The sequence below is a fragment of the Loxodonta africana genome, chromosome 3 (assembly GCF_030014295.1).
Source record: "Loxodonta africana isolate mLoxAfr1 chromosome 3, mLoxAfr1.hap2, whole genome shotgun sequence".
In the NCBI taxonomy this organism is placed as follows: domain Eukaryota; kingdom Metazoa; phylum Chordata; class Mammalia; order Proboscidea; family Elephantidae; genus Loxodonta; species Loxodonta africana.
The window spans coordinates 120,237,877-120,253,930 of NC_087344.1; the positions used below are offsets into that span (position 1 = coordinate 120,237,877).

A 16,054-nucleotide genomic window follows, 5' to 3' on the forward strand; every position below is an offset into this window, starting at 1 on the left:
TAGTGTCTTTGCTGAGGATTTGAGAGATCACAGGGAGAGACTACACCTTACACAACACAACACCAAACCAAACCAAACCCATTGCTGTCGAGTGCATTCCAACTCATAGTGACCCTACAGGACAGAGCAGAACTGTCCCATAGGATTTCCAAGGCTATAAATCTGTATGGTAGCAGACTGCCACATCTTTCTCCTGCGGAGGGGCTCATGGGTTTGAACTGCAGACCTTGCGGTTAGCAGCCAAGCACTTAACCACTGCGCCACCAGGGCTCCTCTTAACAACACAACTTTCCCCATTTTCTTAAATCTACTTCTACTCTCCTTCTCTGTCTTCCTTCCTCCCCCTGCCCTGATCCTGGGGTAACCAGAAATTCTCTTCTCCCCTTCTTATCCATAAAGTCTTCCAATACCCAAGTCCCTGAAAGAGATTTTTCAAAATAAATATAGTGCTCTTTCTCAAAGGAATTTTGATGCAAATCGTTAGTAACACTTTCCACCCTGTTAGAATCAGGGCTGGATTCTCAGTGCCTAATGTCTGGAAACCCTGGTGGCGTAGTGGTTAAGTGCTACGGCTGCTAACCAAAGGGACAGCAGTTTGAATCCGCCAGGTGCTCCTTGGAAACTCTGGGGGGCAGTTCTATTCTGTCCTATAGGGTCGCTATGAGTTGGAATCGACTTGACGGCACTGGGTTTGGTTTTTTTTGTTTGGTTTAATGTAGGTCTAAAGAGCCCTGGGGGCACAATGGTTAAAAGCTCTCAGCTGTTAACTGACAGGTCAGTGGTTCAAACCCACCAGCGGGAGAAAGATGAGGCAATCTGTTCCTGTAAAGATTAAAAAAAAAAAAATCCTGTAGCCATAGAGTCGATTGAGACTCATAGCAACTCTATAGGACAGATTAGAACTGCCCTATAGGAAAACTCTAGGGGGCAGTTCTACTCTGTCCTACAGGGTCACTATGAGTTGGAATCGATGCAGTGGGTTTGGGTTTTTGGTTTTGGGGAATGTAGGTCTGGCACTTAAGAGGTATTTAATGTTTGTAGAGCAAGTGAGCTCAGCTGCTAACCAAAAGGTTGGCAGTTCGAATCCACCAGCTGTTCCTTGGAAACCCTACGGGGCAACTCTAATCTGCCCTATACGGTCGCTATGAGTTGGAATGGACTCAACGGCAGCAGGTTTTTTTTTTTTTAGAGCAAATGAATGAGGTCAAGATATGCAAAGGTCAAATATAATATCCTTTTACTCTTTTTTTGTGCCCTATAGGACAGGGTAGAACTGCCCCATAGAGCTTCCAAGGGTGTAAATCTTTACAGAAGCAGATTGCCACTTTTTTTTCCTGTGGAACAGCTGGTTTGTTTGAACTGCCAACCTTCTGGTTAGCAGCGAGTGCTTTAACCACTGCACCACCAGGGTTCCTAGTCATGGTGCATATATTTGTTGCATGCATACAATTTTTAAGCTTTGTCCTTAGATTTGGAGATGAAATACAGCCGTACCCTCAAGCAGGTTGCAGTTTAGTAGAAGAGACAGAACAAGACAAAAATTGCTTTCCTTAGAGAAAAAAAAAGAGGGGCAGATGAAATGTTACCAGAGTCTTATTTATAAACAGATGTCCTTCCTGTCCAAGTAGCTCTGCATCACAGGAGTGTCTCTTTATTTGGTACTAGAAGTGGGAGGAGGATCTTCCTAAAACTTCAGATTGAAAACCCACTGGGAGGAAAAAGGTATGTAAAATTGTCCCAGAAAGCAATATGATTAGCCCACCTCTAAAGCCGATTGGTGTCATCCTCCCAATTAAATTTAAGGAGACGACCTGAAAATAATATTTCTAAAGACCATTCTACATCTAAAACTAGTGACATGGCACTCTCTGTGGGGTTCTGGGGTTCTATATTTCAGCTCCTAGCTTTTTGGAACCTTTCTTCATTATCTATAGAAAGGATATTTTTAAATCTGAAAAGAAAATGAGAGATTTTTAAATAGGGGAAAAGTGAAAACCATACTATCACTTTTTTTCAAAATATACTGTCCCATTTTGGTGTATTTTTTGAGTAACGAAATCATTGCAGATGTTTTATGCATTAAACAGTCCAAAAAAAGGAGGCAAAAATATGTACATATGTCTATATTCACCTCCCTATTTTGTATGTCAACCCTTGGACTATTATTAAAGACCCTGTTTTCAGCAAACCAAGCAACCAATGCTGAGAGAAATGAAAGCTATTCAATCATCATCTGAGCTGATACTGATATTCTTTGTCTATTGCCTCCTATGATACGTTAATACTGTTGCCTAGAGCAACATGTCAAGAAATTCCATCCCTTAATGATACAATAAAATTTCTGTTAAAAGCATTTTATTCAGAAAACCAATATCTTCTTCCTTATTAGCATCAGTTTTATTGTGAGTGTGTGTTTCTTTTAACAAAGATCTTTTCATTCTACCATTGCTGAAAATAGTTTTCGAATAATCTTGTTCTGGTTTCGAATATTAATATGTAATGTCTGTTAACTGGCTTGTTTAAGAGCCCTTCATGTTGTACTTTTTAAAAACAATCACAAGTACAGTTTCTAATTAAACAGAGTAAGTAGGACACAGGAACTAAAAGCAGATCTATGCTAAACAAGCCTTTGCGTTCAGATCATGTTGCTCACTCCACACGAATCACTCTAAATACAGCTGAAGTAAGGGTATCATTTGCATCCAAGTACCTATCACCACTTCCACTAGTCAGTGGTAGAATGTACCCATATTTTGGAGATAATGGAAGCTAAATAAAATTGACATTACCTTTAGCGATGCTGTCAATAGCAGCCACCTGGGAGGGAGCATTGACTGTGACATGCTGGGTGAGACACCTTGAACCCACTACGGATTCTTTCATTTCTGTAGCCACCCTGTGACCTGCCTCTCATCAGCTGCTCACCGCTGCTCATTTTCTCAGAATGTAGAATAGATGGCATACTCCTCCAAGTCCTCTCCTGTAGGGTACTGTAGTGAAAGCTAATATTTTTAAAGCCATTTGGATTTCTTCTGCTTAGAATTTGGAGGCAGCACAGTGTGTTAGAAAACAAAATGGGAGCTACGGGTTCTGTTTTCAATTCCATTCATTTTCTGCATGGCCTTGGCCAAGTTATTTAATTTCTCTGTATCTCATTTTCCTCTTTTGTAAAATGAAGGGGTAGGATTCTATGAAATACTGGTACTAAAATGTCTATGATTTTATTATGGGAAAATATATGTTTTGCTTCTGAGATCTTTACTACCTCACAATACATAAATGCAAATTGACCTTCATCTAGGCTTTGGGACAGTGAAGTATTTTGGTCATAAGACACGACCTACAAACCTTCTTATATGAAGAATACCAAAAGCAAAAAGAAAAATTTTTAATTGTATATAATTCCATTATTTTAAAAACTATATGTTAAAGTTAAAGTCTCCCAAACCCCTCTTCTAGCCTCATTCTGTTGATAGCCTGGATCAGAGTCTTCCCGGATTCTAGCAGTCACCTTATTAACAAGGGGATTGGCAAGGGCTGCTCTGAGGATTGACTGCCAGCACTTAGAGTTGGGCCGTACACACCTATATAACCATATACGGCAACTCTAGGATTGCTTATATTTCCAAAAATGTTTGAAGAGTCAAGAGTCTCCACTTTGAAACTTAATCATTCTTTAAAAACTTTTTAAAGGTACAAACACAATGAACCATGCTGTTACTACTGCTTAGTACTTAATTTGTGAATGTGCTCAATGCTTAGTCAATTTGGAAACAGCAGGGATAGGAGAAGAGAAAAGACTGTGTGAGGATACACTTTGATGCTGTTTTGGGGAGAAAGTATGACAGCAACATCTCTGGGGAAGGTCTGTATCTGAGAAGTGTGTGAGATTCTTCACTTCTAAAAAATCCAACTTCATTAAACACTACTCATTGTATATTCTGACCAAGAATCATTTAGCAAAGCCAAGTTTACACTGAAATATGGGGTTGTTTGTTTCTACACAGGGTACATAGCATTTTATGGGCAGCAGTGAATTCTTTCTGGTTAGTAAAGGAATATATATCTCCCAGCAGGAAAGTCATTAACAGAGGATAAGGTATCAGTTGTTCTTCAGGAGCCCCATTATGAAAATTATCAGTTTAAGTTTGAGCCTTGGGGATTAATGAGCAAGCGTTTTACTGTAACCTGCACTACCTAGGGAAAAATCTATTACCACATGTAGTTACCTTGACTTTTTTTCACTGTAGGGACTATAGTGATCCAAAGGATTGAGGAAAATTTTCTCAAGTTTTCATGGGGTGCGAAAACTCAACGTTTCTTATTTCTGGAAATCTTTTTCTCTTCTCCCATTCTGTTCTTTGCTCATGGTGTTTCTTCTACCCCAGCTACTATTCCACACTCTGAAACCTCTTGTCCTCCTGGCCAACTGTTATTCACCCTTAAAGTTCTGGCTCATAGATTAGTTCTTCTGTGCAGAATCCCAACTTCACCATCACCTCCACTGCTGCTTAGAATTAGTAGCTCATTCTTTTTGGTTTCTGAATCTAGCTGTTGACAAATCAGGCCTCCTCACAAGAGTGTCTTCTTCTTCGGGGTGGAGACAGCGTCCAAAGTATCTTTGCGTTTTCTCTCTCCAGCTCAGACACAGTGCCTGGCAGATGGAGAGTCCAGAAATGTTTGTGAAGTTAAAGTAATCATAAGGACAATACGGAAACCTTGTGGGAGATGGTTTACTTTAGAAACGTACACAGACAGCCTCCACCAGCTAATCTTTTCTTTCCAAATCTTAGGTTCAATTGACCTTGATCCATCCATGATGTTGGACACTGGAGAGATCATTGACACAGGATCTGATTATGAAGATCAGGTAATTAAAACTGAAAAATATTTCTCTGTATAAGTGTTTTTAATTTAAGCCTTCGTAAATGTTTTATTAAAAAAAAGAATTATAATCTTCATTTTATGAAGTTTTTACAGATAACTAATAACATATTCCATGATAAGTGATCGTAGCCTACAACTTTTGTTAACTAACTTTAACTCTTTAGTCCCTCACTTAACCACAAATCCAAAATAGCAATTAATTAAGGAAAAGTTTAGGGTCGAAAGACACATGGGATGAAAGTGAGGTTCTGTTGCCCAAGAATTTGACTGTGTCTCTATCCCTTTGCTAATAAGCCAGCAGCATTTCCTGAGCATCAGCTACAGGCTCAGTTCTCTGCTTTTCTATTTCTGACCTTTGAAAGGGACTGATGACCAAGGAAAATATGGCCAAGAAGTTAAATATATTTTCTCTTTGAATAAAACCAAAGAACTGTGTCTGGGTCATTTTCCTTTCAGCAGAAAAACTCTCCCTACTGCTATATTTTAATGATCCAGAATAGTTGGCAAATGATCCAACTCTCTAATTAGGCCTTATTTTTTTTAAAAAAGGATTATGTTTGAAACTGCCTTCTACCTCTCACCTGTATTCCTTGGCAATGGGCGAAAGCCAAGTGAACATGCTCTTTTGGGCTTTTTTTTTTTTTTCTGTCTTTAACGAATATATATCACAAATAAAGCAACCAGATATGACCACTGTCCAAATGCAATGGCTGGCTATTCAGAATCTAGTTGCACGAGCATGAAGTTGCTTTCTTTGCTTTACAAGACAAGAAGACATTGACAAGGAATTTAACAGGTACCATGTATTTATGGTAATTGATACCATTTATTAAGCACTTAATAAATACATACTAAACATTGGGCTAAATTCCTTATGTTCATCATGATAAAAAAATTTTTTTTTAATCATTATATCACAAATTCTTCATATCTCTAGAGAGTAGGAATTCTTATCTTTATATTGCTGTTGTTGTTATATACCATCAAGTTTGCTGTTTTGATTCATAGTAACCCCTGTGACAGAGTAGAACTGCCCCATAGGCAGCCTTTATGGAAGCTACAGCCTTTATGGAAGCAGATCGCCAGGTCTTTTTCCTTCAGAACCGCTGGGTGGGTGTGAACTGCCAACCTTTCAGTTAGCAGCTGAGCACTTAACTATTTGTGCCACCAGGACTCCTATCTCTATTTTACAGATAAGGAAATTAAGACTTAAAGAGTACTATGCCCAAAGTTACACAAGTAATGTCAGAATGAGGACGTGAACTTACAGTCCATTCCCTAATACCCACATTATACTGCCTCCCATCCTAGTTCCAAACGCAAACCATTCATTAGCTATGTGATCTTGGACAAATTCCTTAACTTTTATGAGTGTCAGTTTTCTCATCTGTTTAATAGATTTTTCATTGGAGTAGACCACTGTCATGGGTTGAATTATGTCCCCCAAAAAATGTGTGTATCAATTTGACTTCTCCGTGATTCCTGGTATTATGTGATCTTCCTGTATGTTGTAAATCCTGCCTCTATGATGTTAATAAGGGAGGATGGGCAGCAGTTGTGTTAGTGAGGCAGGACTCAACCTACAAAGATTGGATTGTGTCTTGAGGCAATCTCTTGAGATAAAAGAAAGAAGCAAGCAGAGAGACTGGGGGACCTCATACCACCAAGAAAGCAGTGCTGGGAGCAGAGCGCATCCTTTGGACCCTGGGTCCCTGCTCAGAAAAGCTCCTAGTCTGGGGCAAGATTGATGAGAAGGCCAACAAAGAGAGAAAACCTTTCCCTGGAGCTGACACCCTGAATTTGGACTTTTAGCCTACTTTACTGTGAGAAAACAAACTTCTCTTTGTTAAAGCCATCCACTTGTGGTATTTCTGTTATAGCAGCACTAGATAACTAAGACAACCACCAACCTATAAGATTGTGTAAGAATTAAATGAAATAACCTGGAGCATAGTAGGTGCTCAGACAATGTTGGATAATCCCAAATGCTTTATATCCCACAATGAGTGTCAGTGTACTACAGTATAGGACAGATCAGGTCGTTTTAACTGTTAGCTGTATGGAATCATGGTATATTTGAATATGTAGTCACTGACAAGAGCCCTGGTGACATAGTGGTTAAGAGCTTGGCTGCTAACCAAAAGGTGGGCAGTTTGAATAATCCTCCAGCTGCTCCTTTGAAACCCAATGGGACAGTTCTACTGTGTGCTGTAGGGTTGCTATGAATCGGAATCGACTCAACGCAAATGGGTTTGGTGTTTTGTTTTTGTGGGGGCGGTTCAGTTGCTAACTCCGAAGTCCCTGGCAGAAACACATGCTAAACAACCACTATTGAAGGTGAGCCCACAATTCAAAATTACAATTTGCACAAAGAAATGAACTGTAACACAAAGCCAGGTGATTAAATAAATGGAAGATTTAGCAGCCCAAGAATTAGCGATAACAGAAAAATCTGAAAAAGACTTTAAAATAGGAATATTTAAAATATTCAAGGAGATAAAGAAAAGGTTAGAAACCATAAAATCAGTGCAGGAAAGATGAAAAATTAAGAGGTAGAAAGGCAAAGGGAAGAAATAGAAATTCTAGATGCAAAAAATATATTATTGTTGAAATAAAGATTCAGTTCCCAGATTGACTAGTAGACTAGACACAGCTTGAAAGAGACTGACTGGTAAAATAGACAATGACTACCCTGACAGGGAACACAACAGAGAATCCCTGATGGAGCAGGAGAAAAGTGGGTACAGACCTCAAATTCTATTACAAATACCAAACTTAATGATCTGACTGAGACTGGAGGGACCCCAGAGGTCATGGCCCCTGGACTCGCTCTTAGCCCAAAACAAAAACCATTCTCGAAGCCAACTCTTCAGACAAAGATTAGACTGGACTATGAGACTTAAAATGATACTTAGCCCAAGTAGACACATGAGACTATGTGGGCAGCTCCTGCCTGGAGGTGAGATGAGAAGGCAAAAGGGGACAGGAGCGAGTTGAACGGACATGGGAAATACCAGTTGGAGAGAAGGAGTGTGCTGTCACATTGTAGGGAGAACAGCTAGGATCACATAACAATGTGTGTATAAGTTTTTGTATGAGAAACTGACTTGAATTGTAAACTTTCACTAAATGAATGAATAAATAAAAGGGAGACTTACTGATAAAATAGAGAAAATTACCCTGGTGTACAACAGAGAGCTGGGTAGATGTCAAATATGAGAGAGAATTTAGGCAATGTTGAGGATAGAATGTTTGGCCAACATATTGTAAAAGGAGTTCCAGAAGGTGAGAATGGAGAGGGTGGAGCAGAGACTGTGTTCTAACAGATAATGGTCGAGAAGTTTACAGAGATGATAAAATATGGGTCCCCAGATTAAAAGAGTACACCCAGTCCTCACCGATTCTATTTTCATTTAGTTATTCAACAAATATTAATTGAGCATCTACTATATGCCAGTGACTGTTTAGGCAGTTGGAATATATAATTATATAAAATAGACCAAGATTTCTGCCCTCAGGAGTTTACATTCTAGTGGTGGAGACAGATAGTAAGCAATAAATTAGTAAATTCTTTAGAATGTCAGAGGTGAAAAGCTCTGTTAGGAAACGAAAAAGAAAAGGATAAAAAGGGTTAGAAATGCGAGCGTGAGGGACAGATTACAATATAAATAGAATGATTAGGATAACCCTCATTAAGGAGATAGATACGAGCAAAGACTTACCATATAAGGTAAAACATCAAAACATGGCAGACAAAAATAAAATCTTAAAAATGGAAAAGGATTACCTATGGAATGACAATTTTGACGGCAGCAGACTAAATGAAGCAAAAACTTCCACTTATTAAACATCTACTATAAGCCAGACGCTGTGTTTTCTGGTTTCCATTGTTGTTGATGGGTGCCATTGAGTCGGTTCTGACCCACAGCAACATTATGTACAACAGAACAAAACACTGTCCAGTCCTGCACCATCCTCATGATTGTCGTTATGCTTGGGCCTATTGTTGCAGCCACTGTGTCAATCTATCTCACTGAGGGTCTTCCTCTTTTTCACTGACCCTCTACTTTACTAAGCATGATGTCCCTCTCCAGGGACTGGTCCCTCCTGATAAAATGTCCAAAGTATGTGAGATGAAGTCTCACCATCCTTGCTTCTAAGAAGCATTCTGGTTGTACTTTTTCCAACACAGATTTGTTCATTCTTCTGGCAGTCCATGGTATATTCAGTATTCTTTGCCAATGTATGATTTATATGCATCAATTCTTCTTCCATCTTCCTTATCTATTGTCCAGCTTTCGCATGCATATGAGGTGATTGAAAACATCATGGCTTGGATCAGGAGCACTTTAGCCCTTAAAGTGACATCTTTGCTTTTTATCACTTTAAAGAGGTCTTTTGCAGCAGATTTGCCCAAATCAGTGTGTCGTTTGATTTCTCAACTGCTGCTTCCATGAGCTTTGATTGTGGATCTAAATAAAATGAAATCCATGACTTCAGTCTTTTTTCCTTTTTTCATGATGTGATCATATGGTTTCCATGAATTAACACTAATCCTTACAATAAGTCAAGAAGGTAGCTCTGTTTATTTCCAGTTTACAGCTCAGAAAATTGAGGCTCATAGAAATTGAGTGACTTCCCAAAGTCCAGTTTCTACTTTTATCACTCCAATAAAACTGTCATCAAGTTCACTACTAATCCACAGCCAATTCTAGTTAACACTTTTTAGTTCTTGCTTTTCTTGACTTTTCCTGCATTTAAAACTGTAAAGCAGAGCTTAGCAAACTTTTTCTGTAAAGGGCCAGGTAATAAATATATTGGGCTTTTCAGACCATATGTCTCTGTTGCAACTGCCCAGCTCTGTCACTGTAGCACTGAAGTAACCATAAACAATACATAAACAAGGGAATGTGGCTGTTCTAGTAAGGAGCCTTAGGTAGTGCAAACAGGTAATGTGCTTGGTTGTTAACTTAAGATTGGCAGTTCAAACCGACCCAAAACTCCTTGGAAGAAGGACCTGGCGATCTGCTTCCAAAAGGTCACAACCTTGAAAACTCTATGGAGCACAGTTCTGCTCTGACATACATGGGGTTGCCATGAGTTGGAATAGATTTAAGAGCAACTAGTTTAACTGGTATTCCAGTAAAACTTTATGGATACTAAAATGTGAATTTTGTATTATTTTGATGTGATTTTTTTTCTAACCATTTTCGAATGTAAAACTCGTGTTCAGCTGACGGTTGTACAAAAATAGGCAGCAGGATAGATTTGAACTGTGGACTATAGTTTGCTGACTTCTGCTGTAAACTTTTCCTCTATTCTTGACATTCTTTCCACAAGCTGCCAACATTTCTAGAGTATTTAATACTGTTCCAAGTGCCTCACACTTACTACCTCATTTATCTTCAGACAACTATATAACGTAGAAACTGAGGAACAGAGAAGTTAAGCCGTTGATTCAAGGTCACACAGCTGGCAAGAGATGAAGCCAGAATTCAAACACAGTAGTCTGCCTTCAGTGCCAGGATTAGAAAAGATAGACGAGGCTGTGCTACAATGACAAATAAAACTCAAATCTGAGTGCTTTCCTTCTGGGGGTCCTTGTACATGTGACCTCAAAGGGATCATGCAGGAGAAGGAAAAGAGCATGAAGGCTCAACTGCTCTTAACTGCACATTATTTCCATTCACACTCAATTAGTGACCCTAGTCACGTGGCTCTACCTAAATGCAAGGAGGCTTGCAAGGGAGCTTCCTTATGTGCCCAGGGAGGGAGAGATTGATTTGGTGAGCATAGAACCACTCTAGGCCACAAAGCTGCTCTTAACCATGTGCTGCAGCTCCTGCCTCCGTGTGTTCTCTTTCCCGACACTCCTACTTTACAAGTCACTCTTCCCCCATTTCCTTGCTGAGCTCCTCTCCATTGCCCCATCATTTAAATATGAGTGCTTCCCAGGATCCTGGCCATGGCCCCTTCTCTCTTCACTCCACACATTCTCCCTGAGATACTTAGTCATAGCCGTGATTTAAGCTTCACTTACAGCTAGAGGGTCGCTAGGAGTTGGAATTGACTTGGCAGCAATGGGTTTGGGATTTTTTTTAGTTTAGAGCTCTCTGATGAGTTCCGGCAGCTTACGTCTACCTGCTAGCCAGCACTAGTTGTATTTACCACGTGCATCTCAGACTCAACATGACGAAAACTGAGCTCACCATCTTCCCCCACAAAACCTGTTCTTCCTTCTGTTTTCCCTATTTCTGTGAATGATGCCACCATCCCCTCAGCTGCCCAAGAAACAAGTGTGTCTTTCTAGCCCCCTTCCTTTCTTTCCTTCCCTCCATCTTGGACTGACCTCCAAGAAGCCGGTCAGTCTGGTGTATAGGTATCCATTCTCCCCCTCCAGCTCCACTGTCACTGCCTTGGTTCACCCCTTCAGCCTTATTTACTCACCTCCCTGGGACCATGGAGACAGCCTCCTTATCACTTTCCCTGTCCCAAACTCCTCATCCACCAAAGTGCTCTTTCTGAAAAGCAAATCCAGTCATGGCATTCCACAGCTTAAAACTCTTCAGTGGCTCCTCATTGATTTCAGAATTAAACCAGAATCTCTTAACATAATGTATGTTATGAGATATTGTAATGAAGCTCTATATCCCTCTCCAAACTCATCCAAAACACACTCTATGCTCCAGCCACACCAAGCCATTTGCAGTCCCCCCAAGTGGGTTGAGCTTTGTACAATCCCTTTCCTCTATATGGAAGCTTCCACCATTCCCACCACCCCTGTTTTAGATAACCCCTACTCATGTTCCACCAGGACCAAGCATCTCCTCGAGGAAGCCTTTCTTTTATTACTTATTAGGTTCAGCACCTCGGGAGGCCCATGAGACCCGTATTATAATATTCTTTTGCATTGCAGAGACTGTTCTACTGTGTATATCCTCAGTGCCTGCCACACAGCCTGATGTACAACATGTGCTCAGTAAATATTCATTTCTTCTAAAAGCCTATAAAGTGAACTCTAGGTCTTCTACTTACTGTGTGATTTTTTGGTAACTTGAGTCTCAGTTTCCTCTTCTCGAAAATAATGATGATAACCCCCCTTTTAAGTATTGCTGTGATATCAAAGGAAGGTAGGGAGTGTAAGGTACCATGTTCAGAACAAATGCTCCATAAATGTGAGTCCCCTTCCCCCACTTCCCAAACCTTACTTAGACTGAACTTTTCAGGATTCAGTGCCCTTCTGTAGCTGACAGAGGCCACGTCTTCTTCAGCTCAGTAAATGCTAATCGTCTGAGCAGTGTTTAGAGTGTTGAGCCCACACACTGAATCTGAGAATGACGCCAGGTTGACAAAGGCCACACCAAGGAAAAATGCCTGTATTTCTCTTCTCTGTGTACTTTCTTGTTCACCATAAACACCTCTCAATACAGAAAAACTACAGCTCAGTTCCTTAAACCCTGAAGCCACACTTCTATTGTTGTTGTTGTTGTTAGGTGCCGTCGAGTCAATTCCGACTCCTAGTGACCCTAGGCACAACACACGTCTGTCAGTTTGTCGTACTGTGGGGGCTTGTGTGTTGCTGTGATGCTGGAAGCTATGCCTCCAGTATTCAGATACCAGGAGGGTCACCCATGGAGGACGGGTTTCAGCTGAGCTTCCAGACTGAGACAGACTAGGACGAAGGACCCAGCAGTCTACTTCTGAAAAGCATTAGCCAGTGAAAACCTTATGAATAGCAGCGGAACATTGTCTGATATAGTGCTGGAAGATGAGCCCCCCAGGTTGGAAGGCACACTTCTATAGCTTCAACTAATCCAGGAGAACAAACAGTTGCTCCCTATAAAACATTAGTGTCTTTTCCCCATAAGGCTCAGTGGAACACTGATAAGATGCCAGGCCAAATAGCAGTGCTCCAACTCAGAAGCTCAGGAGCAGTCATTCATTCTGCAAGTGTGTATTGAGCACTTACCATGTGCTGGGCTCTGCACTGGGTGCTGGGATAAAAAGTAATGGTAAGCACTGAGGCCATGGACCCCACCCCGATGGAACTCATACTAGAGAGTGGTAAGTGAGCAGTGAGGTCAGGCTGAGTGGGGTGGGTTATTCTTAAGGAGACCATCCCTCATTCATTTGTTCATCTAGTGTGGACTGAGCACCTGTTGTTAGTCAGGCACTGTCCAAGGCCCTGGAGGTAATATTGGAAAACAGGGGCAGACAATGTCTGTTCTCCAATGGGCTTATTTCTTTCATAAAATAAAAAGGAGGATCCTGTATTTCATGGAAAAATACCTAAAGGCTGGACACATCTGCTGAGTGGAAATGCATGTTTACAGTGTCAGTATAGAAAAGAAAGCACAAGGTGTTCATTTACAAGTCACCTGGAACCATTTCCTCCTGCTTCTGTCACCCAGTTGTTGACAGTGAAAAAACACTTTATAACATTTTGTTGGTTTTCCTTTTAAATATACACTTAAATTACTATCACTGAACTCAACTTAGGTCTCCCTCTAGCAATAAAGAAGTTTCTTGGCACAGACCAAGTTCACATGACTTCCTTCTACTCTGCCCCGGTCTCAATTATCTGTTGTCATTGTTGTTAGGTGCTGTCAAGTCGGTTCCAACTCATAGCGACCCTATAGGACAAAGTAGAAGTGCCCCATAGGACTTTCAAGAAGTGGCTAGTGGATTTGTACTGCTGACTTTTTGGTTAGCAGCAAAGCTCTTAACCGCTACACCTCCAGTGCTTCAATTGCCTAGTTATCCAATTATCTAGTGCTGCTTTAATAGAAACACCAAAATTGAATGGCCTTAACAAACAGAAGTTTATCCTCTCACAGTCCAGGAGGCTAGAAGTCCTAATTCAGGGCACCAGCTCCAGGAAAAGGCTTTCTCTCTCTGTCAGCTCTGGGGAAAGGTCGTGGCATCAATCTTCCCCTGTGTCTAGGAGTTTCTCAGCTCAGGGCCCCTGGGGTCAAAGACGTGCTCCACTTCTGGCTCTTCTTGCTTGGTGGCATGAAGTCCCTCTCCTCTCTGCTCATTTCTCTCTTTTATATCTCAAAAGAGATTGGCTCAAGACACAATCTAATCCTGTAGATTGTGTCCTGCCTCTTTAGCATAATTGCCTCTAATCCTACCTTATTAACATCAAGAGGTTAGGATTTACAATACAGAATAATTATGTCAGATCACAAAATGGGGAACAACTACACAATACTGGGAGTCATGGTGTAGCCAAGTTGACACACAGTTTTTGGGGACACAGTTCAATCTGTAACAACCCCTGAGCTTGTCTGTACCTGCATCCATTCAGCCAGCTTCGGAGGAGGAGTTGCTCATCCTGTCTCCAGGCTCACATGATCCCACCCCTCACATCTTCATTAATGGACCTTGCTCCATTAATTGGTCGTGCTTTCTTTCTCAAGGCTCTCATCCTTGAAGTGTCTTTTTCTACCACACTCACCCTCACTTTGATGGCAGCCAATAGTGCCATGTGTCACAGAAAGGCCAAGCAGCTTACTGTCTTTCCTCTCCCCTTTCCTTCAACACCAAACTTGGTAAAAGAGAAGTCACTTCCCCTGCTTCTACATCCTTACCTCCCATTCTACCCTGTAAACTGGCTTCTGCCTACCCTTTACCCCTAAAAGACCTTAAAAAGTGACCTCATTGTTACCAAATTAGGAGAATGTTTCCCAGTCACTAACATGTTTGGGCCTTCTCAAATCTCTCACTCCCTTGGCTTATGCCACGTCTATAGCCATTAGTTCTTTGTCCCCTCTCCCCAACATGGTTTTTCTTCCTCCATCTACCCCTTAAAATATTGTATTCCCCAAGTTATATTTTAGGACCTCTTCTCTCAAACACAACTGCTTCATCCATGCCCATGCCTTTGGCTTTATTAATTTGCTTATTCATGTTTGAATATCGAGAGTATTTTATGTGCCAGACTCTATATGAGGTGTTGGGGATAAAATGGTAAGAAAAAGAAGACATAGTTCTCGCCATCATGGGACTTACAGTAATAAAATAACCACATAAATGAATATAAAATTAAAATTCTGGCAAGTACTTGGAACAACAGGTACACAAGGCTGTGCATCAGTGTGGTCAGGAATGTGGAGAGGGACTTTTCTAGACGACAGATGCTTGAGTTGAGATCTGAAAGATGTGTTAGAGGTAACCAGGTATGTGTGAGGAGGTGAGAGAACAGCAAAGGGTTGGGGGTCAGGACTTTCAGAAAGAGGAAACAGCATGGACAAGTAGGAAGAAGCATGTCCTTTGAAAGAAGGCCACTGTAGCTAGAGTGTTGAGGAAGGGCAAAGGTGGTATGAGAAAAGCCTGGAGAGTAGGGCTTCATAGACGAGTTTAGGTGTTTTGACATAATCCTAACAGCAATGGGAAGCTCTGAAGAGGTTTTGTCGAGGGAGGAGGAAGGAAGTCCTGACATAATTAAATTTATATTTGTGTTTTAAAAAGATCACTCTGGCTGCAATGTGAACACATTGGAAGAAGGCAAAAATGGGCCTAGGTAGACCAGTTAGGAGGCTGTGATGGTTCAGACAAGAGATGATAGTACCTTACACTGAAGCAATGGAAGAAATGGGGAGAAGTGGTGTATATGAGAAATACTTGTGAGGTAAAATAAACACTACTTCATGTTGGAATGGATATAATAGCCAATGGGGAGTGAAGTTGAAGATGGCTCCTGGGTTTTTAACTTGTACAGCTGGTCGGTGGTGGTGGCATTCGCTGAGAAAGAACTCTAAGAAAAGATCGATTCTGTAACGAAAGGGCATGAGTATAATTTTGGACATGCTGAGCTCAAAGTGACTTTACACACCCAAGTAGAAAACTTAACCAGGCAATTAAACATGCTAGTCTGATGCTCAGAGGAAAGATCTGGGCTGGAGATATAAATTTATGAGCCTTCTGAATGTGGGTAGGATTTGAAGCTGTGAGTGTTGATGAGATACTTAGAGAAAGAGAACACAATTGAGAAGAGAAGAGAGTCTAGGGCTGAGCCTTGAAGAAAGTTAAGGCTGGGTAGAGGAAGATGAAGCTAAAAAAAAAAAAGTAGAAGAAACTGTTAGAGAGATAAGTAGAAAATCGGTAGAATGTGATGTCCCAAAAGACAAAGAAGACAGTATTTCAAGAAGGAGAGAGTGTCAGA

At 40.9% G+C, this 16,054-nt stretch overlaps 1 protein-coding gene across 1 annotated transcript in view; it reads left to right on the plus strand.

Annotated features, from left to right (window-relative positions):
- Positions 1-16,054, plus strand: part of AK5 (adenylate kinase 5) — a 318,482-nt gene that overhangs the window by 179,723 nt on the left and 122,705 nt on the right. The window contains exon 8 of the mRNA XM_010591179.2: positions 4,794-4,870. Coding sequence (XP_010589481.1) covers positions 4,794-4,870 — 77 coding nt within the window. The remainder of the gene's footprint in view (positions 1-4,793; positions 4,871-16,054) is intronic.